Source organism: Diceros bicornis, chromosome 2, assembly GCF_020826845.1.
Source record: "Diceros bicornis minor isolate mBicDic1 chromosome 2, mDicBic1.mat.cur, whole genome shotgun sequence".
NCBI lineage: Eukaryota > Metazoa > Chordata > Mammalia > Perissodactyla > Rhinocerotidae > Diceros > Diceros bicornis.
The window spans coordinates 70,948,776-70,975,772 of NC_080741.1; the positions used below are offsets into that span (position 1 = coordinate 70,948,776).

The window sequence follows — 26,997 nt, forward strand, 5'->3', positions numbered from 1 at the left end:
TACATAAATAAAAGCCAAATCAGTATGACAGAAAACCTGGGCCTTCTACTTTTGATCTATCTGAAACTGTTATAATTCTGATTTACAGACTTAATATAACAACCTCCCACTTAGAGAAGGTGGTAATAAAATGACCATCTAAGAAAGAATTCTTTGTGGATAACATTTGGCTTAATGTTAAATACGACACAGCCAAGTCCTGTGGCTCATAACACGCCACACACACACACACACACACACACACACACACACACACACACACACACACACACACACACACACACACACACACACACACACACACCCGGCTTAGGTTTCATCGGTAAAAATTGGTCCACCTGCTCTCTGTAAGGTACAAATAATGAGGATAACTATTCCCACTTAAAACCACTTGTGAAAAAAATATGGGAGGACATATCAAATTCACTCAACAAAGGGAATGAAAACCAGGTCTTTTCCCACCATTACTAATACTTAAATGCCCTAAACACAGAGGAATGTTCAGATCCCTCAAACAGATTATTCAACAACTAAAAATGTCCTGTGTGTTAATGTTCCTAAATTTACTTAAACAAATAAATAAATAAAAATTTTAAAAAGGACCTCAATGATTCAAAAGTAAAACATACTTCAAAAGAATTTAAGACAAATTAGTCTAATTCTTGAGTGGCATTTTCCAGTCTGGGGTGCAGACCCCATTTCCAAAATTAGCAAACCAAAATAATATCTTCACTCTATGAGGCAATCACAATTGTGTGCTTAATAACAGAGAAAGTGGTAAACAAATAAGCCTAATTTTGAGTTTCTTACCTAATGCAGCATGATTTTCTTGCTCCTGACTCTTTCCCAAAGAGGCCATCATTTTTGAATATATATCAGTCCACCAAGGATTATACTTCAAAACCTGTTCAACTGCCTCATCTTCAAAAAAGTCGGCGCTGGAAAAAAAACATTGGATGGGCTTGTTATATAGAATTGGGCTGGTTTTCATTCTTTAAAATTTTATCTTAACTCATCACACTTGCACTAGAAATATATAGTTTATTCAAAGTACATTTCAAGGAAAGATTGAGCACTGTATTTACTTTCTTTGCGGTTACTAATCACCATAAAACAAAAAGTAAGCATCTGACTACAGGGATATTTGACATTTCTGATCTCTTTAGAAAGAAGGCGCACAGAGGAAAAGGCGCACAGAGGACCAGGCCTACCCTGCAGTTCCATCTCGTACTATAGTGGTGTGGGATGAAGTGAATCTCAACACAATGGACTAAGCCAGCGCTTGTGCTAAGTTTCCAAGTACCACAGATTTTGTATTCTGTTTACAATAAAGGAAAGAATCTTTTAGCTCCTCCAAAGAAAAATAAACACACGAATATGAAATTCAGGATACTGCATATCCACAAACATGCTACACACATATGTACATACATCATTTTTTAGCATGTGCCCTCTTATTTTCTACCAAGATGCAATTTATTTTACTTAGCTACGCTAATCTTAATAGTTCCTTCATTTAAAACTACTGAAAAAGATAAAGGCAACCTTTGTAGAGAACAGAAAATTAATTTTCCTGTACTTGACTTCTTAGTTTTAACATGAAAAGTAAGTGCTACATTTGAAATATACTCTTGGAGGACACTCATTCAGAAATTAGAGGACACATTCAGAAATTATGCTATCTTGCATTCCAAGTTGGAAATTGTTGGGCTGGCCCTGTGGCTTAGCAGTTAAGTGCGCGTGCTCCGCTGCTGGCGGCCCGGGTTCGGATCCCGGGCGCATACCGACGCACCGCTTCTCCGGCCATGTTGAGGCCGCGTCCCACATACAGCAACTAGAAGGATGTGCAGCTATGACATACAACTATCTACTGGGGCTTTGGGGGGAAAAGAAATAAATAAATCTTTAAAAAAAAAAAAGTTGGAAATTGTTATTCTTGGGAAAAGAATGAAAAAAAGTATAGCTCATGGTGAAAAATTCATTTATATTTCAATTAATTAGAAACTCAAGGAATTGGTTGTTTTGATACATTGAATCTTCTAGCTGATAGTTTTATAACCTTAGATACTTTTTTCTTTCAACTGAGATATTGAAATCGTTTTAAAATTTGAAGTATCACAGATAACTGACCAAGTTCTTCATATGTGCGAAGCACTGCAACAAATGCTTTTCATTCATTATTTCCTTGAATCCTCAAACCATCCCCATAGGCAGGGGGTACTAATAATACTCCCATTTTACATGGGTGGAAACTGAAGGTCAGAAAAGTTGCACATCATCGACAAGGTCAAAGAACCAGTAAGAAGTGTGGCCAAGATTTGGACCCACTTACATCTTACTCTGGAATCCAACTATTAACCAGTATAAACATTCCGTTTTTATGCTTGAGGAAATAAAGTACATATTGGACAAAACTCAATAGCAATTATCTTGAAATAGTAATTCTCAACATCAATTTCTGTCTAGTGCGCAAGGCATATAAGACTAGGATAAAGAAGTTGCTTTATAAACTAATCCTGCTAAGAGTCTCTTATAAGCTCTCTCTCTCTCTTTAAACTGAAGGAAAACTCTTTGGAATTGAGGTTCTACTACAGACTTGCATCCACAAATCAGGATGTGAACTTTTTCTAGGAAATGAATTTCAAAAGGGATAAGCAATAAGAGTAAATGGCTAAAATGCTAAATAAGTCAACAAAAAGTACTGACTTTGTGGCATGTTCCAAGCTCCATGCTGGGCATTGGGGTTACATTGCTGACAAGACAAGGCGGTCCTGGCCCTCACAGTCTCAAGGGAGAGTCAAACAATTACAATACGATGTAAGTGCTGTGACCTAACACTACAAGAGTGTATGGCAAAATGAAATTGGGACGACAGGCAAGATCCCTGGAAGAAATATCTAAGCCAACAGCTGAATGATAATTAACAGTTAACTAGAGTAAGAGGGGTGGGAGAGAGTAGTCAGCTGAAAGAATAGTTAGCAAAGACTAGGAAACAAGAAGACACATTTAAGAAAAAAAAGTTGAGAACAGCCGGAAATAACAGGTTGTGGTGACAAGATCAAAAGCCATGTTAAAAAAACCTCACAGATTTTTATCCCTAAGAACAACAAACACTTAAAAGCTTGAGGACTGACATCGGTGTGTTTTAGAACATCACTCTCACTGCAGTACGGAAAATGGTTTAAAGGAACAAGCCTGAAGGAACAGAAATAACGATGGCCGAGAACAGGACAGTGGCAGTAGACATGGAGCCAAGTGCATCCGTCCGACCTATAGTCAGAAGCCAGAATCCACAGGATGTAGGGCTTGAGGGAGCCAGGAGCCAGGGCTGAGGCTCAAGATTCTGGCCTCAACAATTCAGTGGACAACTGTACTCTGCTGAGACAGGAACACGGGACACTTCAGACACGACTGGAGAAAGAATGACTTCTGCTTGGAACACGCTGAGTTTGAGGCGTCCTGTAGGCAGTTAGGTATACAAATCTGATACTCAAGAGAGACACATGGGAGTCATGAGCATTTAAACAGTTACTGAGGCCAAAGAGGACAGGATTGCCGAAGGAGATCTGGCCGAGTGAGAGAAACGGGAGTTGAACACCAGAGCACCTCCTTTAAGTTGAGAGTAGAAGAAGAGCCCATCTGAAAAGATGCTGGGTTTTCCCCTAGGAGAAAAATGATGGGGAAGAAAGAGCCTTTGTCAAACGATATTTCTACCGTCTCCAAGCACCCCCCTTCAAATTTCAAAACGTTTAAGTAATTATTTTGAGTAAAATCTCACTAAGACAGCCCCAGTAATCTAAACTGTTCTGGGTTATTCTTTACAGTGTCCATGATTTAAGAGTTTTGTAAACAAGATCTGAGGTTGACTGATGTTCTACTTTCCAGAATGAATTATTGTCAAGTTTTTAAATGCCAATAATTCCACGAGCATTCACTGAGCGCCCTCTACATACAGCATCAGGGAGAGGAAGATCAGTAAGACTCACTCCCCGCCCTTCAGGATCCACAATTTAATGGGAATCATGGACACAAACACAGAATGTCACAAAACAACGTGGTAAAAACAAGATGAGCTACAACACAGGAGCACTTCTATGCCAGTCTGGAAGGGAGGGAGGGTGCCAGTGGGTGACAACTGAGCCTGGGCTTAAAGGATAAATAGCAGTTCTTCAGGCAAGGTGGGACAGGGGAGAAAAGAGCCAGCAAAGGATACCATGAGTAAAAGTGTGTGAGAAGCAGTGTGGTACAGGTGGGGAAATGCAAACATTCATTACTGCTGCAGTATCAAACCTGGGCAGGGAGTAGGAAAAGAGATGCTAGAGAGGCAGGCAGGGCCCAGATCACACAGCACTTTCTGTATCATGCTAAGGAGTTAAGAGCTTATGCTTTAGCAAAGAACTCAGTAAGGGGTTAAGCAGATTTTCACGTTCAGCATCTAAGACATCATAGTGGTGGTTTTATGACTGATGGATTTGCAGAAGTCCAGGCTGGAGTTAGAGATGCCCAGTTAGGAGGCTGCTGCAATGAGCCAGACACAGACGAGGGCCAGGAACAGACAGAGTGAAGGAAACAGTGAAGAGACCAAGGGCACAACTTCAGGACTCACTGGAAGCGTGGGATAAGAGAGAAGTCAAAGATGAATCCCAGCTTTCTAACTTGGGTGATGGGGGCGAAAAATGGGGCACTCCACCAATTAGAAAATTCAGGAAGACTTTACAGGTAAAATGATGAGTTCGATTTTGAACATACTGAAATAGAGGAGTCAGTGAGATGTCCAGTCACTCTCTAAACTCTCAACCTGGCTTTTCTTCACAGCACTTCATCACAATCGAAATACCATCTACTTCCCCACTAGAACCTAAGCCCCATGAGGGCAGCTACCTTGTTGTATTGACCGCACTCTCCTTGCTGTCTACAACACTGCCTGGCACGAAGGTCATTCAAACAAATATCTGTTGAACAAATAAGTGCATACATGAAAGAAGGAATAAATGAAATTTTATTCTAATTGCTCTGTCCCAAGCTTGCTACTGTGAATAGGGAGCTACCTCGGTAGAAGGTGATCCAGCCTCATAATTACTACTTGTTTTGAGATCTCAATAAATCCAAAAGCCTGATCATTATACCATCTTCTTTAACAAATTTATAGCACTGTAAATTCAATTGAAAATGGCACCCAAATGCTATATGATCCTTTTAGTCTCTTTTCTTATCACACAGATATTTTGAATATCGACTGAATTCTTTTATTTTCCAAAGAAGGAAATAGGTGAGATTTTATGAATTGGTTGAAGTAAAAAATATGCCAACAATTAAAAAACAATTTGCCTGGGAATGAAAAAACACTCTCAGCAAGAGAAATACAAAAACTTGGCTATAATAAGCAAGAGAGGAAGGACTATTAAGGAATGTTTCAACATGCCTTCAACATACTTTAGTGTAAAAATAATACCCAAAAAGAATTATAAATGGCAAGGAATGGATAATCAAAAAAAATAAACGTTTATGGATCATCTATATGCCCAGCATTCTGATGAGCTACAAAATTGGGGGGGGCAGGGGGGGAGCAGAGATCACACACTGACATCCAGACTTTACAACAAAGGATTTTAAAAACAACAATAACCCAAAGTCATTTCTGTGTGCCTTTGAAAAGTATAAATTTTTCTATATAACCAATTTACCTCATTGTGTTCTGCTTTAGATGAAATTAAAATTAGTTTTCCTTAAGCTCCAAAAAAATCTGACACAATGAGACATCATGACTTGTAAGGACAAGTCTAACAACTTGAAAATGTCATATATTACACTAATGTAATATATATTATGTATGACACATGTATATCACATTTACATATAGAAATGTGTAACATAATACATGCAATGTATTGTCTGCATGGTAGATAAGAATTTAAAGTAAATCTTTTCTTCCACTGCATTAACCATTAAGAACAACGAAAAAAGCACTAAAAAAATTTTAATTGAAAATTTAAAAGAATTTTACTTGCACTTCATTTAATATGAACACATTTGGAGGAGTCAGTCAGCTAATATAAATAATGAGTAACGAATAACACAAAATTGCAATTAGCCAGAGTCTTACTGCTACCAGAAAAGTCACAAAGAACCTGCACCTCATGACTCCCACTCTCCGACTTGCCCATGACTAAATTTAAACCACTCGTGGAAGAACTCTTCCTTGAGAAATGGAAAGAACATTTCATGCATACTATTAAAGAAAATGAGCTTCTGGATAAGAAACACAGAAGACAGAGAAAAATAAGGGCTGCTTGTAATATCAAACTGCTAACTATAAATTCGAATTTCCTAATTCTCTCAAGCCAGGGATATTCTTCTAGTTTTAGAAGAGAAGAGATAGGCAGTTCTTCTAATTAAGCTCCCTCCCACTTGAAATTACAGTCTTGTAAAGCTCATTCTGTGTTCATGCCTGCCCAAGAAATTTGCAGACAATGAAATTTCCACTTTAAATATTCAGCATGATTTTAAATAGGTTTCTTCAAATTACTCTTCAGTGGATCTTTAAAACCACAACTGGAGAGATAAAGGTAATTAGAAAGGGCAATGTCAATGGAGTTGAATCTCTCGGATGTCCTCCAAAATATACCATACCCTGCTCCTACCCAGTTTCCCTTAGGAGGCTGAATAGTCCATTTATCACTACACATCACTCAATGCATTTGCACATCACAAGATATATTTCTGCCATTCCAATTAGTCTCCCACTGTGTCACAGGAGATAGAACGTTAATCACAAGAGCAACAGCAGTTCAACTGAAATAGTGTACACGAAAAGGAAATAGAAAATGACAAGTGGAAAGACTCTTTTCAAGCCCTGGCCAAGCCACTTAGTAGTGGTGTGACCTTGGGCAAGTCCCTTAACCTCCTTTCCTCAGCTGCTGTGAAAAGTGAACTAAATAATCACATGAGAGCATCTGATAAGCTGAAAGCACTATGCAAATATAAGGAATATGATGATTACAGCTGCATATCTAACAGTGTAGAAATTGTCGGCCCAGAGCTTGGGAAGAATGATAATTGAGGTCTACATCAACATCGACACACATCCTAACGGAGCACTGTATCCACAGAGGCCAGGTGGCAATCACTTCCTTGGAACAAGTACCACCATCCTGGCCAATGAGACACATCACAGTCTCGCCTCAAGTGATTATTTACCTATCCCTTAATTACATAAGTTCCTTAGGCAAATATAAGCCTAATAGAGACGTATTATGGCTAAAGACACATTAATGCAGGTGAGAAATACAGCAAAACTTAAAATTAGATTTTATTTATACCCTACCACAGAGAATAATTGTTAATTTGAAACATCCTTGATTACAGGTGCTAGTGGATGAAGTGTTAGGAAAACCCTGGATCAGCCAAGAAATGCAGTTACATGTAAATTCAAATTCTTTAAGAAACGTTAATCACGACAAAAAGTCTGCTTAAAACAAGTGTAAATATTCTCACGCACTCAGCGTTCTATGTTTAAGCCTGGAGAGAAAAAACTCAAAGAAGTATATTAGAAGAGTTCTCTGTTGCTGTAGTGAACTGCTAAGAAGCAACATCTGACAAAGATCACAGAGTTATAACAGTTGTAAACTCATTCAAATGTTAATTAAGGTTTTGAGCCATCACTAATTTCTGGAACAAAAAAAGCACACGCCTAGCATAGTTAAAAAGACACTCAAAATATTTTAAATAAACGTCAAGTAAATTACTTAGTCCTCAAAAAACTCAGTACTCACAGATAATGGTCAGGATCAAATTTGGCCAGCTCAGCAGCCAAGCGTTTCTGCCTTCGTTCAGCTGCAGGAGTGAAATCTGGATCCTTAATATCGATAACTTCACTCAATTCATCCTAAGAACACCCAGAAAAGAAAGAATAATTGCTATCTCCTGTTTTAGCCCTGAAAAACCTAATTTTGCACAAAACGCAGAAGCACTAGAAGAATCTAATTGATCAGTAAGCCACAGGTACTACCTGTGACATTTAGAGTCGAAGCCAGTGAATGTTTGTTAAACAACTACTACTTGCCAGGCCCTGTTGGAGGCTTTCACCTAAATTATCTCATTTAATCCTTACAACAAACTGATTAACACATATTAAGGCTATAAAAGTTTAACACAAAAAACAGAATAGAATAAACCCCTCTAAGCAAACAGGAACATTGAATTCTGCATTCATTCCCTATTTACTGCTAGAGATTTGAAAGTTATTAAAGGCATGCTGAAATAAACTTCTAGACCCAAGATGGAGCTGCTCCTGTCTGGGGTGCCACATCAGCAAGCAAAACTTAGATAACTTTTCTGTCCCTGCAAATGCTCTGCTTGACCAGAAAGGCAGGACATCCAGTCCGCCAACCCCCACTCTCCAAATGCCAACGCTGGGCTCCATACTTACTTCCTTGTTCCTTCTCACTCCAAACAAGGTTGCCTCTGTGGCCCCAGCCAGATCTTTTCTACTTTTCTCTTCCTTTTTCTTTATTCTTTATCCTATAAAAAATTCCTGCCTTCCACCCCGTTTTGCAGCTTTCTGAATGGCAACCACTCACTTCATGAAGTGTTAAATCAAGTTTGTTCGTATCACCTAAATCATCTTGATTAATCATTTTTTAACAGGTGAATGGTTTGACTACCAAATATCCACACAGACTTTCCTTCTGTTTCTTCCTATGGTCTAGCACAGCTGGTCTCAAATAAGGATTACCATATAAAACTTACACACAAAACTGTGTCCATTCTACTTTATGAGCAGATCTAAGAATTTTTAAGGGCAACGGTGATGTATACGCCTTTCCATTGGAAAATTTTAAAATCTAATCCTAATTAATATTCAACTTCACTGTAATTATCTTTACCTAGAAATATATATACTGATATGTAGCATGGTTCCTAAGACAAATCCTACAAAAAACAGGTATATTAGGAAAACTGCCTAGGATACTATATGGTCTTTTTTCTTTTGATTGGAATTATGAAGCAAAGATACCTTTTACAGTCCAAAATATTCCTAAAACTATACCTTTTTTTTCTTTCTTCAACCTCCCCATTGCTACTACCAACCCCAAGCGAGAAGTATGGAAACTGGAAGAAGCTTAAAGAATTAAAGCTTAGCTGAAAAGAAATCAAGGGACATAACCTGGTAGAGAGTTGTGGAGACAAACTGTTAGAAGAGATTTGTAAATGGAATGACAGGTTAGTGCCTAATAATCAGGCTTAAAGTCGACAGCTGTAATGCAGAATCACTATAAGGAAATGAGCTACGCTGAATTAGCCAGGGAGAGACTAGTATACAGACTCCCCACACAATCAAAATCGCTGCATAAAAAAAAAGAAAAAATTGGGGGCCGGCCTGGTGGTGCAATGGTTAAGAGTGCGTGCTCCGCTGCGGCGGCCCGGGGTTTGCAGGTTCAGATCCCAGGCAGGCACCAACACACCGCCTGTCAAGCCATGCTATGGCAGCATCCCATATAAAGTAGAGGAAGATGGGCACGGATGTTAACCTAGGGCCAATCCTCCTCAGCAAAAAGAGGAGGATTGGCATTGGATGTTAGCTCAGGGCTGGTCTTCCTCACAAAAAAAAAAAAAAAAATTCTTTCATCCCTACCACAATCCATTTAGCTCAAATAATATCAACAACATTTAATCTAAGCATATTCTAATAAAACGAAAGGGCCCAGAGAACTTTTTGGAAGTCACATCCAGAACATCTTAATTTTCTAAGTACAAACATTCTGGGCAAAAATCAGATTACTGGCTGTCCCCAAACTTATAAAAATTTGCATTCCAAAATTTTTACAATTTACTTCTGAGAGACTTAGCTGTACTTTCCTATAGAAATACTATTATAAATAGTAGTTAGATTCTCAGGGAAACCCACAAGTTTACTCAATTCATAATAAACTTGAAATAGAACACGCACTATACAAAGAGTTTAACAAGCGCTCAGCAGTGTTTCCATGGGAAAATACTTTCAGACCTGCAGTTTAATCCACCAGAAGCATCTCTCCCCCAGCAGCTCAACCTGGACTCTTCTTCACTTCCCCCACTTCCACACCTGCCTCAAATTAGCCACTCCAGCCACAGAGCTGGGAAAGGTCACTGATGCAGGCCTTGGGGGAGAGGAGCTGTACCGGACCCACAGGACTTGCCTCAGCTGGATGAATACTTGGAGAGCCGTTTCCTGCACGTGGACCGCAGGTCTCTCTCTCCAGCACCCTTGCGTCACTCACCCTCTTTCCTCCTTCTAGCCCCAAGGATTTCCCTGCCCAGTCACACAAAGACACACACACACTTCTGAAAGCAGCCTGATGAAGTACAAAAGCGTGACTCTGGAGTTAGACAAACCTGAACTTAAAACCCAGCTCCAGTCTAACTGTGCAACCTCTCTGACCCTCAGCTTCCTCAGTATAAAACGAGCGTAGGGACAACGCCATCGTAGGGCTGGGTATTAGCTCTCCTGCTTCTATAACAAATTACAACTAACTTAGTGGCTTAACACAACACAAATTTATTCTCTTACAGTTCTAGAGGTCAAAAGTCCACAGTCACTCACTGGGCTAAAATGAAGGTGAAGGCAGAGCTGGTTCCCTTCCAGAGGTTCTCGGGAGAATCTGTTTCTTTGCCTTTTCCATCTTAGAGGCCAGCTGTCCTCATTCCTGGCCTCACAGGCCCCCATCACAATGCCTCTCCTCCCTCAGCCTCCATCATCACACGGCATTCTCTTTTTTCACTGTGACTCTATCACCTCCCTCTTACAAGGATCCTGTGATTAACCAGGGCCCACCTGGATAAGCCAGGCTGATCACCCCTTCACAAGATCCTTTATCACGTCTGCTAAGTCCTTTTTGGCATGCAATGTAACATATTCACATGTTCCAAGGATTAACTTGTAGACATCTTGGAGGGCTGTGGGGCAGGGCGGGGGAGCGGTGCATCATTCTGTCTGCTATAGGCTGTTGTGAGGATTAAGTGAAATAACACAAGTAAGGCATTGAGTACAGAGCTCAACACATTCAGTAATGTCAGTTTCCTTTCTCTCTGTCCCTATTCCACTGCTGTTCCCTGTTCCTCACTGTCTGACTTCCTATTGAGAGTACGTATCCTCCCTCCCCTTCAGTTTCCTCACTTCCTAGCAGCAATAAAAAGAAAGAAAAAGGGCCAGCCCCGTGGCTTAGCGGTTAAGTGCGCACGCTCCGCTGCTGGTGGCCCGGGTTCGGATCCCGGGCGCACACCGACGCACCGCTTCTCCGGCCATGCTGAGGCCGCGTCCCACATACAGCAACTAGAAGCATGTGCAACTATGACATACAACTATCTACTGGGGCTTTGGGGAAAAAAAGGAGGAGGATTGGCAATAGATGTTAGCTCAGAGCTGGTCTTCCTCACAAAAAAAAAAAAAAAGAAAGAAAGAAAAAAAACTGGGATTAAAATGTCCCACTTCATTATTTCACCTGGACCAGATACAAAGTCATACAATCTGTGAATCTTGGTAGACAACTCTACATTTCAGAGGATAAATGGACTGAAGTAACCACAGGCATTTAAAACACTAACTGCATGGAGAATAAACCCAGACTCTTACCTTACCACAGCTCAAAGCTCTGCATCATCTAGCCCATCTTGTGCTTCAACCTCATCTCCTACCTGCCCCTTCTCGCTCAAATACGCCCGAGCCACACATCAGACTTCTTTCCTTTCTGGAACGCTGAGCCTTTTCACGTACAGTACCCTTCTCATCATTCAGGACTCAGTGCAAATGTCACTTCCTCAAAGGGGCCTTCTCTGGGCATCCTAGCCAAAGGAGGACCTTCCAGTCTCTCACAGCGTCCCGTCCTTTTCCTTCACTTGTCACTATCTGAAATTATCTTATTTATTTGTGGTTTACATGATTACTGTCTATCTCTCCACTAGAATATTCCATGAGGGCAGGGGTCTAGACTGTCTTCTTCCTCACTGTTTCCCCAGGACTGTGCCCAGTGTTCAGTATTAAATCATTCATTCAGCAAATAGTGCCTGAGGGCCTGCTCTGGGCTAGACACTGTTCTGGGTGCTGAAGCTCCGGTAATAAACACACAGACACGGTCCCTCCTCTCATGGGAACGAGAAGGAAATGGTAAGAAGGCAGTTATCCCTCCTTTCTCCTCCTCCCCCTTGCCTGCAGATGCAGGCCTCCACATACAGCCATGCAACTGTACCCCACAGAACATGAATGTGCACAGCAGTACAAGCCCCACACAGGCTTGTCCCACACACAGTGGCCCTGTTCAAACTGGACCCTCAAGAGAAACTGGAACAAAGTAAAAAGCAAAGTAGAGAAATCTGTCTAAGGCATCACTCAACCAAAGGAAAGGGAGAAAAGAGGATGAGGAATGTTAAATTACAGTAGGAAAAAAGTGATTCTTTTTTTAAAAAAAGCATTGCTAGGCCACTGTTACTAGAGCTATTTAAAGATGGGCATTGCCAAGAGAGGTCCTGTAGGATTTAAATCAGGCTTATGTAAGTTACAGCAGCGTTAAGGCAGAGACTAGCCAAAGAGAAAATGAAGAACCGTGTGCACATCTGGCCAGTAGGTCTCCAGGAAACAACAGCCTCAGGTCCCCAGTGCAGCTGAGGGAAGGAAAGGCCAACAAGGCAGAGTCCTGCGGCTGCTGGCAGCAGTGGTCCTGGAAGCCTGCTGGGTTGGCGCCCACAGACTCTAGGATGGTTGCTGCTGGCAGCTGCCTCTGCCAGAAGCTTGTTGTGAAGCCCTGAATTTGAGCAGCCAGGGCAGTTTCCCAAAGGCGTCCTGGTGGCTGGCAGCAGCCAGCCTTTCTGAAGAAAGGAAAGACAAAGGGGATGTATGGGGGGGGGGGGTTGACAGAGAATTTGTTTCAGCAAAAATATTCTTATTTTCTTCTCATTATTAGTGTAAAATACAGAAGTTCACAAGCAAACCCTATGTAAATGGTTGCAGGGAAAAAAAAAAATGAAAGACTATACTCCCACCTGAAAAGGGTTAAATTATTCAATTAAGAGAGGATCCCTGGGTATTGGAATTATGGATGATGTTTTACTTCTTTGGTTATATTTTTATAATGAATATATTTTGCTTTTATCATCAGAGAAAATAAAGCTATTTTCCATTTAAGGGGAAAAAAGAGACTATAAAAATACTAGTAAAATATGAGTAGTCAACAAAACTTTATGGGTATTTTCTCATCCAAAGGCAGAACTAGAGAAACCCTAAACTTGTGAGAAAACCTTATTTGAGAAAATGGTGACATTTCTTAAATATATGATTTTAAATTAGAAGAGATGTTCTCAAAGCTCTTATTTCTGCAGTAATTGTTTCAGTTTCTTCTAGCTGCTTTACCAGTAGAAATAGGGTCATACTGTTAATCCTACATGATCACTCAGTTTTTAACCACAGTGTATGAATGTTACAAATAGAGCAGTTACAAATGCAAAAAAGAACTCTGCAAGTAATACCAATTACGCAAGATTTTTGTGGCACTGTCTCATAAAGCACATCTACCTTAATACTCCAAAGAATACTCCTTAACTCTTGGCATCTTGGTTCACATATGATTTCTGGAAGTTCTGATATTTCCTAATTGTTATGAATGACACCAAAGTCCTCAAATTCATATAAGAAAACACATATTCTTTAAAGACTACATTTGTCCACTGGTTTGTCCACTAGTAAAATGTGCACATATAACAGCAACGATGCCACGACGGAATGGTCAATGCAGAGCCAATACACACGAGAGGCCAGCACGGTGCCTGGCACGGGAACACACTCAATAGCTGCTAGCTGTTGCTGCCCAGACCCCTGAGGTCCACGTCTGTTACCCAAATCCCCTGGAGAAGGGTGAGCTTCAGGATTCACACTTTTGAAGAGTTCAGAAAAGTACCATGGTACACACACACACACCACATTTTATTAACCCCCTCTAAGAAGTCTGGGGCAGCACCTCATTGAAATATGTTACTATTTCTACAGCAAAATTTTTGAATATGCACACTAAGTGGGATAAAGAAAAACAACTATTAAATGACTCACATCAGTTCAGATCAGGTTTGCCACCAAACTAAATACGAAAAAGCTTTTAGTTTCAGAACTCTTCGTGACCCCAGTATTGCACGTATGGGGTTATAAACCTGTACTACTATAGTGTTACTATTTACATTACCCCTCAGAGCTTTCTCACACGCACAGCTTTTTTCCCCTACATTGAGGAAAATATGCATTCAAATTGTTTAGAATAGCAATGTTCATTCAATTAAAATTTGAAGAACAATTTAATGATTTTAGACAATCAAGATAAGTGCTCGAAAATACATAATAAACATTAAATTCAGTGGTTCATTTCCAAGGGGAAAATAGAGGGATGCCATCAGGAAGGGATACACAGGGGCCCCAACTATGCTGGTAATGTTTTCTTTTTTAAGCCGGGTAATAGGTCCCTAGGGATTTGAAGCATTAGTTAAGACATTCAAAGAGATATAAAGTATATGTTATAACTTCTATCTTAAATCAACCTAAATTACTTATTTAGTGAACATCTTCACTAGATACAAGAACTTCTGACCCAACAGGGACTTGGCCTGGGCTCACATCATGGCATTCCTGCATCTTCTCAGCACCCGGCCGAAATCCCTTGAAAGGATCTTCTCTCAACAGCAGCAGCAATTAAGAAACCAAGTTCCCTGGCCTGAGGAAGCACTTTCAACCCAAATGTACAATCTGTACTTAGCCTGCGTGACTTTTACTATCATTCCTTTATAGCTTTAGACACGCAAGTCCAAAACAGACTGACCACAAAGTAGCTCTCGGCCAAACAACTGGGGTCCATTCACTGCAGCGTCTGCTGTAGACAAGACTGACTCTATACTTAGTACCTGAGAGACAAACAGGGAACGTGAGTAGGGAGAGAGAACACGGAGATCAGAATTCAGCAGAAAAGCATATGAGGTTTCTGGAGGAAGTATCTCATCAGCATTATGAGACTCCTTAAAGGAGTCTTGAGGGCATTTTATATTTCTCAAGGGCAGAGGTCTTTCTAGCATCCTATTCTTTTTTTCAAAGAGTTTTCACAAGATAGCATCTCCTTAAATTTTCTATGTGGCCTTATAAAGTAGGTGAGCAGGGCCGGCCCGTGGCTTAGCGGTTAAGTGCTCACGCTCCGATGCTGGCTGCCCGGGGTTTGGATCCCAGGCGCGCACCGACGCACTGCTTCTCCGGCCATGCTGAGGCCGCGTCCCACATACAGCAACTAGAAGGATGTGCAGCTATGACATACAACTATCTACTGGGGCTTTGGGGGGAAAAATAAATAAATAAAATTAAAAAAAAAAAAAAAGTAGGTGAGCAAATTTATCCCTATTTTACAAAGAGGAGATAAAACTGGTTTGTGTCAAATAATTGGCCTGGCATCCCAAATCTAAACAGAGGTAGAGTGGGACCAAAACATATGTCCTTTACCTCTCTTTAGTAGCTTCCAATATGTCTTACTATAATAAACCACATTCTGAACAGGTTTCACATCCTCTATCCAGATAGGAATGAAGTTAAAAAAAAACTGTTCATTGCTGTTTCTTTCATTTAAAAACAACCATTAAGACCTCAAGTTAGTGGTTCACAAACACTTTCATCATTCAACATTCCAGAGATGCGTTTTCCATAAAACAACACAAGTACAAAATTATCCAAAATCTCTCTTCTCCATTTCATTCATTTCAATCTCCCTACATAGCCTAAGATAAAGTAGAATTTCCCACATTGTTTGAGGAAGAGAAAGAGTGATGTCATTCCTTTTTAGCCTAAATGACAAATGATCGGGTTTTAACAAGAGATTACATTCAACCCCGATGAAGAGTAAATAGACAAAAGTGCCTACTGTACACCAAGAACTAAACAATTTGATCAAAAGACACAAAGTCATTCTCATCAGGAACATTCTGTGTCATTTATATATAAAACAGAAGAGACATCATGCCATAAAGACATAATTTTCATTTTTCAGAAGTATAAAACATAAAGCTTTCCAGGAAGTATGAGGAGAGAGAGGTCCCGTTTTGTATTTTGGAAACTTCATGTCTAGAATATTGAATGAAGTAGAGAAAAAAAGAAAGTAACAGGACATCTTACAACTGTAAGCACAGTAAGACTAGGCAGAACAGCCAATGCTACGGAACGGAGCGAACATCTGTCTAACAACCACATACAAGGAGCTGTGCTTCGTGCTCTAAATATGTCACCTCCTGCAATCTTCACAAAAAACCTCCAAGTATGAGCAGAACTGAAATTAAAATATCCAAACAGTAAAATCCTATATACCAAGGTCTTTAGAGAGACAGCATACCTGTAACCGTTGAAAGACTCCTGATCGCAAGTTTCCAAATCCATAGCGGCACTGTGGACTCAAAGCACTTTCGGATACCTCTTCATAGGGGGACTGTTCAATTTCCCAGTCAAGCTCTTCATCGTCATCTTCTACTCCCTCCTCAGGAACCTCAGAAGCACCTAAATGTGTTAAATATTAATTTGCTAAAGTACTGGATTTCCTAGGTACAACTGGGGGAAGAAAAAGAACAGGAAAAAACACCTGTTCAGGTGCACCAAAAGACACATACAAGAATATGCACAGCCCCACTACTCTTAAAAGCAAAAAAAATGGAACCAACCCATCAATAGTAGGATGTATAAGCAGTAAGTGCAATGAAAGCAAATGGACCTCAGCTATATATGGATAAATCTCACAAAAATGTTCAGTGAAAGAAGCCAGACCAAAAAAACACATACCGTATGAATTATATATATATGTATAAATGTATGTATATGACTTATATATATGTATATATATTTATGTACATGACTGATATATACAATTCAATACTAAGGGTAGGAGTTACCTGGGAGAGGAGGGAGGGAGAAGTAACCAGGAGGAGACACAGGGCAGGATTCCAGGGTGTTGGAAATGTTCCATTTCTTGACCTAGGTGGTAGTGGCACTTCACGTAACTCACCGAATTGTACACTTCTGATCTTAGCTCAAGAGCCCAATATTTTGCCAAACACAGAGATGCTGTTTCAATTGGTCCAAAATGTGACTGACTACTCGTTCAATAGAGTTCTTTACGTCTTTATATTATATGTCATCAAATGAGCTATTTTCACATGACCTCCTTATCTTGTCACCTTAAGTATTTTCTATTTCCTGTATCCCTTTTCCCCTAGAAACACATAGCATTCCAGATATTCTGTCTATCTTTCTTTCCTCCCAACTGTAACAGACATACCTATTTCTTCCACAAGTGGTTTCGCAGTCCTGGATTTTCTTGGTGCTAGAAGAGCAGTTAACATGTTCAGCCCCTCGAAATGCTGGCCAGGAGTTTCTTTGGGCAATCGAATGGTAAAAATTCCTTAAAGATAAATTTGTTTTATGCTTAGCTACATTAAAATATTCAAAGACTTCACAAATATATCTAAGAAATATATATATTGGTAAAATAGAATTCTATTTCATAGAGCTCTGCTGATTCAGCTGTCACCTCTATAAGAAATGAATCTGTTAAAGCTGCAGAATGCTTTAGTCTTCCATAGTATCACCTTCACCTATCGATAATATTAAAAGTCCAAGTCAAAACTTTCACAACTCAATGGCCTGAGAAGGTCATAACTTAGAATTAACCAGCAGCTACTTACAAAATTTATTTCTGGACTAGAGGGGAAAAAAATCAGGATATCTAATCCAATGGAGAATAGCAATAGTCTGAAAAATATACAAAATCTTAATTAAAGCAATTACAGCTTAATAAAATTCTTTGATACCTCAAGAGGTATATTCCTAAAGTCTGTCTAAGGCAGACTCAAATTCTATCTCTGTACTTCTTTCCTGAATGGGTTTATCCACTTCATCTAGGCTCTCCTATGAACTTAGCACATTATTGACTACTCTTACATTTCAGAACATTCTACATCTTTTAGTGTACTAAACTGTATTCTAATATATCAAATACAACTCAAGCCAAATATTTCCACATATACAACCCTCCTAAACCCCTGTGTACATTTAAAATTTAATAACTTCGCTTCAATATGCAACTTACCTGCAATTAAAAGCAGGTTTACTATCTAGGAATTACATTGTGTTATGGGTTAGAACTCTGTCATTTACCTCTTTCATCCCATCTTTCCTCCCTTACCCTAGTTGACAGAGATCAATAAACATTCCCTGAATATATTACACAAGAGTACACAAAGTAGTCTCATTCCAGATCAAGTGACAAAGGAAAATCCAGTGGCTTCTATGAAGGGAAAATAAATGGTTTCATGGCTAGCTGAAATGAAGGGCTTATTAACCATGAGAAGAAAATTCAATCAGCCTTTAAATGCCACCTATGGACAGTTTCTCTCTCACTTACATGTTATTAAATTTTAAGTTTGAAAATTGTACAAGAAAGATTTGATTCACAGCTAAAACCATCTACATCTTTTATTGCCTCACACATTTTTTTTACTTTTAAACACTTACTAAATGTAGAGGAAGTAGGGAATAAAACTACTAGAAAATAGAACCACAGTATTTAACTAAATGAACTTGACTTTGAAGAATATTGTGAAAAACTTTAAAGGACTGAAGAAGTTGAAATTGTTAAGAAATCTATCAATAACAGGCACTGAACAGTAAGAAACAATAAAGAGTGACAGGGGCAGATTGCACTAGCAATATATCTATGGTCCCCACAGTATCTTGAAACTTTTTTGTGTAGTTACTCTAACATGAAGAATCCAAAGAAAAAACTAACAAAAATCCCAAAGGCAATACCTTTATCTGCATCATAGGACCCTTGCTCGCTTCCATTTTCTACAATTCTTCCAGGAAGGGTTAATCTGCAGATTTAATATAAGGTCTCATGAAGTCCTTTAATTACAAAGCACAATAAGTGATTCTCAATGATTGTAAACACTTACCATGGAAATCTATCAACCATCTTAAAAGGAAATTCCTCAGCATTTCTTAACATTTTACAAACTAAATAACTTAGATTTCTTCCCTAAGAAGAAAGAAATCAGAGATGACTCATCTTTCTGTCTGAACACCCATTAGTCACCGATAAAATAGAGACTTAAAAAGAAAAGCCACAGTAACTATTAGTTATCACTTATTACAGTACTTTCCCCTCGTGCATGAACAGCAGGGGCTCAATAAAAGTAGACTAACTGGCTTCCAAAAAAAAAAAAGAACCAAAAAATGGGAAACAACAAAACCAGTTGTTTATATTGGACAAATTACTACTTAAAAAAAAAAAAAAGTAGAAAGCAAAAGTGTTTTTCTCAAATCTCATTATTACTATATGGGGATTTCCCCCTCTTTCATACTAAAGGAAATGAACTGATTTCTCTGTTTCCAGCTTTACCCTGGTTCAGTCAGTCTTTCACTGATGCCCCAAAAGAATTTTCTAAAACAGAAGTCTACTACTTTTCCATTTGAAAAAGCTTCTGTGGCTGCCTGACACTGACTAGACAATTGAAACTCACCAGTGTGGCCTATCAGGCCGGCACCATTCCATTCCAAACTTATCATCTGAGCCTCATTTCCTCTCATAACTCCCTCTCCCTTGCTTCCTACTCTAATAGTAATAACAATAATAATAATAAATTTGGCAGACCCCAAAAGGCCCAGGGCTTCACAACCTAGTTACCTTGGATCCCAATGGTTCCAGGAGCTACAATGCATTTTCCAAACCAAGACCCCTTCTAAGCCCAGTATAAGGAGTCAGTTTACGGATAAATCAGTTTGTTATAACAGTTACAAACACTAACTTTACTATCACAATCAGAATTGAGTCCCAGCTCTGCCATTTACCAGCTCTGTAACTTTCTTTGTACAAGTTAATTAACTTCAAGGCTCATATTCCTCATTTGTAAAAAGGGAAAAATAACAGAATCTATCCCAGGGTTACTGAGAGAAGGAGATGATAATACAAAGAGCTTACTGGCTGGTACAGTTGGTGAACATTCAGAAGATGTAAGCTGTTATTATCAACTCCCTTCTCCTAAACTCTCTAAGTATGGGGCTAGATTCTTACCGTGTAATAGTGAACTCATATTTGTTCACAGATCTGCCTCCCCTGTTAGACTCTTGATTCCTCAAAGAGAGAGGCGAGATTTTATTAATCTTTCGTGTACTGTAGCAAACTGCATTCTCAAAGATGGCCCATCTCACATCACTCCTCCCAACAGTGTGGTCTATGTCCCCTCCCCTTAAAACTGAATGGGCTTCTGGAACTGTTTTAAGCAATACAATAAAGCAGAGATGACACTGTGATTTCTGAGGTTAGGTCATAAAAGGTGATATAGATTCTGCCTTGCTCACTGGGAATACTCACTCTCGAAACCTTCAAGCTACCCTGTTAGAGGTCCAACTCCTCAAAGGAATCAAAACTAGACCCTGCAAAGAGACCACACAGGGAGGTCCTGAAACTACATGAAGAGAGGTGCCCTCCTCCCTCACCCCACTAGTCCCCAGCTGCTTAGGCGCTTGTGGTTCCAGGTCCTGCCACCATGTCACCACAACTGTATTAAAGACATCAAGGCAGAACAGCCCAGCCAAGCCCTTACCAAATTCCTGACACACAAAAACCAGGACAGGGAGTTAAATGATTGCTGTTTTACATCTTCAAGTTTGACTGGTTATGCAGCAACAAATAACTGGAACAGCAGGCCCTTAATAAATACTAATACCTACTATTTATTGAATGCATGGTTAATTACCAGCCATGATAATAAGGACTATGCAGGCACCAGCTCAACCCTGACATCAATTCTTTAAGATCACAAATATTAGTCCCATTTTATAGATTACGAAACTGAGACTGAATTACTTGCCCAAAGTCATAGAACTGTCAGCGTGCCAAGATCCAGTTGTGCCCAATTCCCAAGCCTCTGCTACCCAAGGAATGGACAAATCTGTGAAGAGAACTCTTTAAACTGTTTCATACATAACCTCGTATTCTGTCTTCATCAAAACTCCCCAACTTACACACAGTGGCTTTTACTTTGAAATTTTTATTTTATTGTACTTATTTTATTTTACAATCCTATCTCATTTAAGAACTTTTCTCTGAGCCTCTGATTTCTCATCTGTAACATGAGTAAATAATAGAACATACTTTGTAGGATATGCTAAAACCAAACGAGATAATCCACATAAAGAATAACATAAACCTGGTGTAAAAATTCAATAAATATTTGCTATCACCATCAACATCTTCTTCCCATTCTTCATGTCTTGGCTTAAATATCACCTCTTCAGAAAGGCTTTCCCTGGCCACTTTAGATAAAAACGGGCTCTCTTTTACTCTCCCTCAGTGCACTTTATTTCTTTTTAGAAATATGTTTATTTCGTTTTAGTTATATGTTTACTTATTTGTTTACTATTTTTCTCTTCCCACTAGAATGTAAACTACATGAGGCCGGGACGGCCCCGTGGCTTAGCGGTTGGGTGCACGCACTCCACTGCTGGCGGCCCGGGGTTCGGATCCTGGGCTCACACCGACGCACTGCTTCTCCGGCCATGCTGAGGCCGTGTCCCACATACAGCAACTAGAAGGATGTGCAGCTAGGGCTTTGGGGGAAAAATAAATAAATAAATAAAATTATAAACCACATGAGGCCCCACTACACGCCCAATAACAAAAACAGAGCCTAGTATATACCATGAGCTTGATAAATAAATCAAACAAATAAATGATTAAAGAAATAGGGAAATGCAGTATATTTTATTAAGTAGGTGGATTACATTAGGTCCTAATGGCAATATGAGCAAAACCGGTTGAGGCCCAGTGAGGGAACCAGCTTGACTCAAGAGGAAGGTTTGTATTAGGAAAGTACTGGGCAGGAAAGGCCGGCTGGAGCTACACTTGAACGCGAAAGATTAGGAGAAGGGATGTTCCCTCGTAGGAAAGGGGTGGGGGCAACGGACTGACAATGTTTAGGACGAACTGTGTCCTCTGTAAAATGGGGCTAACGCCTACCTCCAAGAGTCACTGTCAAGATTAAATGAAATAATGCACATAAAGCACTTAATGCGTTGCTTGTTCGCCCCATGGAAGGTGAGCAGTAACCGTTAGCTGTTACTACTATTGTTACGGTTTTCCAGGGAGAAAACGCAGACAGACAAGCGCTGAAGGCCCCTCACAACCACAATTAAGGGACAAAACCAAACAGAGAAGTAGCAGACGACGAGGAGGCAGGAGAATGAGGCTACTTCGGTGTCAAGGGGGGTCAAGGAAGGCGAGAATTTCAGGAAGTAGGGAGCGGTCAGCCAAGAGGTCAATAAACAACGTGGACTGAGAAAAGTCAAAGGGACTGGGCAGCCGGGAGGTCAGCGCACGCTGTGCCGGGGCAAGGAAAAAAAAGAACAGAAAAGGAAGGTGACATGGTCCCAAACGCCAAGGTTTTAAATGGCTCCGAAATCTCTTTAATGTGGGAATTTAAGAAGGCTTCAAAAGGCAACGAGCTTCTGCAGCATCCAGAGCGCACGCCTGGAAGAGGGCACTTCCTCAGCACCGAAAGAAGCCGCGGAGATCTCGGAAAGGGCAGCCGTGAAATAGAGACGCGCTCCCTCGCCTTTTCATCCTCCCTCGATAAGCAGTCATCTAATGAATGAATGAATCCCCAAAATACGCTCTTCCCCTGGCCGGACACCCAGAACTCGCCTGAGAAAGTACGGCTTGGCGTAGAACTTAAAGTCCACCCCCTCGAAGTAGACGTCGAACTCGGAGACCCGAGCGTAGGGCACGCGGATGGCGACAGTCAGGAAGTCGGAGTCCTGGCTGAGGTCGAAGGCAGGGGTCAGCATCACCGCACCGGACTCAGGTGCCCAAGTCGGTCACTCTCACTGCCCCCGCAGTCCCGCCACTCAAACTCTGCAAGAAGCCCCCACGCGCTGGTACCTGTTCTGTTAGCCACGGCGCTTCCGGATAGAGGCGGAAGTGCTCGTGCGTGAGAGAGGAAGTCCCGCCCCACGCCGATCTCCATGGAGACAGGACGCTGTTAGTGGAGAGGTGGAGAAAGGGCGTGGCGAGTGGGGCTTTGTGCGCTGGAATTGAACCGAGGGCGTAATTTGGAAGAACCGGGACAAGAGTCCGCCTGAGACCCACCAAACGTCTCTCGAGGTTCTTAGAGATGATTTTAACAGGCATTGGCTTTGCAGATAGACCTGCGGTTCATGCCTTCTCGGCCACTTCCCAGCTGTAAGACCTTGGAAAGTTCCAAAACCTCTCTGTGTTTCAGATATCTCTCCTATAAAATGAAGATCATACAAGAACCTAGCCCCATAGAGAGGTTGTGAGGATAACATGAAATTATGAATGTAAAGCTCTCACAACGTACCTGGCAAGTCGTCAGTGCTAGATGTGTTCGAGCAGTCACCGCAGTAGCCACAGCAGCGTTACTGCGGTTTTCCTTAGTTCTCACCTGCCTTGTCAACAATTCCCCTTTCTCCCTCTCCGTCCTTCTCTGCCGATTTCTCTCTCCTCCCTTTCCCTTTCCTCTCCTCCTCTACATCCCTCTCACTCTCACTCTCTTTTTCTGCCACTTTCTCTCTCCTTCCTAATTCCTTATTTGAGTAGAGTTCTCTCGTTTACAGCGCGTCCATCCCACTAATCTCATTTAATCTGCGCTACAAACTCCGACGAACACGACTCGGAGAGGTTAAGCAATGTCTTATACTCATGCATTTTACAATTATCAGAACCCAGAACGTCCGACTCTTAAACCCTGTTGATGCCTGCAGTGACAAACTGCAGTGCCTCTGTACTCGCCCCTCTTTCGCTTTTCTCCCTCTTCTCCTTGCACTTGTTCAAGGTCCTCTTTTTTGTCTCTTTTCCTTCTCTTCCTTGCATTTACCCCCTTTAGTCTGTGCTCCTCGTGCTTTCCCAATGCCTCTCCCACTAGTCTCCCTCTTCCCCTACATATTCCCTTGGCCTTCCTTCCCTCTTATTTTATTTCCTTTTATTTCACCAGTAACTAGAATAGTCCAGGAAATAGTGTTTATTTCCTGGCTTTAAATGTCAATGGAAAAGGGGTGAAAGTCATCTCCTGGGACAGTGGACCAGATAACCTCAAAAGCCTTTTCAACCTCCAGTTTTTAATGAGTCTTGAAAATTAATTAGGTCTCAGAAAAGCATATTAACAGGAGCAAATAAAATAAAAATTTCAAAACAAAAACCACTCTGCTTAAATCTGAGAGTTTTGGTAAAGATAAAATAAGAGGTTATGTGTAAAACAATTTGAAGAGTACTCTTTACACATTCATCCAGTCCTTGGGTAGCAGAGGGATTAGTTGAATACTTACTATGTGCCAACACTGCACCAAATCCTTAATAATGATCTCATTTTCCCCTCCTGATAGCTCTATACAGTAGGCATTACATATCCCCATGGTTTGCACAAGATTACATAGCTAGTGAGTGGTGAAATGGGAATTGAAACCCAAGTGAGTCTGATTCCTGAACCCAGGCTCTAAAATATTACAGAGCTGACTCATTCTAATATTACCACCTACCCAACTTGTTCACATTCTGAGATCAAGACTCCTTGCTTGGGCCGGCCCCATGGCTTAGCGGTCAAGTGCGCGCTCCGCTACTGGTGGCCCGGGTTCGGATCCCGGGCGCACACTGACGCACTGCTTCTCCGGCCATGGTGAGGCCGCGTCCCATATACAGCAACTAGAAGGATGTGCACCTATGACATACAACTATCTACTGGGGCTATGGGGGAAAAATAAAAAAAAAAAAAAAAAAAAAAGACTCCTTGCTTTAGACCATACTGAGCCTTACAAATAATAGGCATTCGATATTGAAAATGAATTGGTGCAAACTTGGAATTAGTAAAGCTCTCAAAAGGTCTCTTGAGATAGGCCTTTGGCTGGATCATTCCAAATTAGCTCTAGAAAGAGTCTTTACATCTGGCATGGGACCTCATTCCTGTAGGTCACAAGCATTAATATTTTTAAATTATTAATGCCAGAGAATTAACCGAGGCTAAAGCTGAGCTATGCATGAGGAAACGCTAATTGAAAACAGTTTACAAAGTAGACTGTGCACTTCCTGGACATTTTATTCTGTTTGGCAACACACACACGCACACACACACACACACACACAGGATTACAACACATAAACAGACTATATGGTTCATTGCTGCTGTTATTTATAAGAAATACATATTGCATCTGCTGTATCACAAGATACTGATAGTTGTAACTATATAACAGGGCTTTCTTGTTTTGTTTGTAAGCTATAGTTCACTTTATTTTTGTATTTCTAATTTGTGGTAAATTACACAAGTTATAAGTTCATTCTCTTTTTAAAAAAATAGTTAAAGTTCCCTTGACTACTGTCCAACTTTGATCCTCTCTTCTGCTTCCCCAAAGGTAATCCCTCTGGCCACCCTTGCAGACCTTTCTATATGTCTATATACATTTCTGGGTACACTGTTACTTTATGTTTGTGTGTGCATGCATGGGTACATTATCACACTATAAATGTCAATCTGCAACATTATTTTATTATTTTCCTTGGATACTTTCTTAGACATACCAATATTGATTCATAGATCCAGTTGAATTCATGTTTCTAGATACAGACATTGCTTAAAAATAAATACAGTATTTCAAAATTTCATGTTAACTCTGCTTCAGAGGGAAAACAAACAGGAATGAAATTTTTCATCATTTTTTGAGCACTCTAAGTTGTATTTTTTGTTTGTTTGTTTTTCCATTTCCTTAAGGCTTACTTTTGGATAGCTTTTCACTATTTTGAAAATAGTTTTTTCCGTGGCCAATTTATTGAGGACAAGTATATAACCTACCATCTTTGATGAGATTAAATTAGCCCCTCCTCTGGTCTAACAAACTTGATTGTGATCCACAAGATTCAAAATTAAACGGTAAATTTAAAAAATATTTTCTATAAACAATTCCAATTTCAGCCTTGTTACCAAGTTCTATTGTGAGAAGTCTTTTAATGGTGAAATGCTCCTTGTTTCCAGAAGGTGGCATGCGTATAGGTGAGTAAGACTGTTATCTCAAAGAACAGAGTTTTAACCTCGGTTGGAAATAGCTTCCTGAATAAGCTGTTTATAACTCTAGTTCATTCTCTGAACCATTTTGGGGAAGTGATGGGATCTTACAGAGAACGTACAAACTACACCTTAACAACTGTTACTATTTTGATATACATCTTTTCAGAGTTTTATTCTATTCATAAAAGTATAGAAAGATTTTTAAACAAAAATGGTATCACACTCTATATTTTCACTTTTTCCACCTAATGTAACATTACAATATTTCCATTTGACTAATTTTTTTGTCAAAAATATCGTAATATAATTGTCTCCTTCTTATTTATCAGTGTTAGGATTGTAAGTCTTAAGAGATCAGGTAATGATTCACTTTGAGAGAGAAAAAAATGAAACTAGTAATAGCATCATAAACATAGATCACAAAACTAAAATAAAAATACAAAAGTTAGGATACAAACTAGATAACACATTTTGAAGTTTGAAAAAAATTATCCTTTCATATAATGGTAGCCAACACAATGGGACTAGATATCCTGAGTTTTGCAATTCCAAGTTATAAACTGTTTCTAAGAGGGCTTGGATGAATTCATGGATAACTTACAGATAAATACTGGATTGTAAAAGAGGTTTAAGGGATTGTGACAACAGGATATAGACAGTGCAGACCATGAGTCTGACACTGGTGTTTTTTAAACCCCTTTATAGTTAAGTACAACTATTTTTTAATCTTTGCACCAATTCTTCACCCCATTCAAGTCACAGTTATTCAAGAGCGCAGTGTTGGCAACAACATAACACAGTAATGGGTATTTCAGGTAGGTTTTTTTCCAATTCCAATTTACACAAGCTCAATAAAGTTCTGAAGAAAATCTGAAAAGGTTATAGCTGACT

At 40.0% G+C, this 26,997-nt stretch overlaps 1 protein-coding gene across 2 annotated transcripts in view; it reads right to left on the reverse strand.

The window, feature by feature from the left end:
* Positions 1-22,985, reverse strand: part of SHQ1 (SHQ1, H/ACA ribonucleoprotein assembly factor) — a 93,798-nt gene extending 70,813 nt beyond the window's left edge. The window contains exons 1-6 of one of the 2 annotated variants that reach the window (XM_058563142.1): positions 22,737-22,985; positions 18,842-18,906; positions 17,313-17,435; positions 16,377-16,537; positions 7,773-7,885; positions 811-938 (exon numbers count right to left, since the gene is read on the reverse strand). In XM_058563142.1, the coding sequence (XP_058419125.1) occupies positions 811-938; positions 7,773-7,885; positions 16,377-16,537; positions 17,313-17,435; positions 18,842-18,906; positions 22,737-22,879 (733 nt within the window). In that variant the 5' untranslated portion in view covers positions 22,880-22,985. Of the gene's footprint in view, positions 1-810; positions 939-7,772; positions 7,886-16,376; positions 16,538-17,312; positions 17,436-18,841; positions 18,907-20,105; positions 22,190-22,736 lie in introns of those variants that run through there. The other variant, XM_058563151.1, reaches the window with a different exon arrangement.
* Between the last annotated feature and the right edge of the window lie 4,012 nt (positions 22,986-26,997).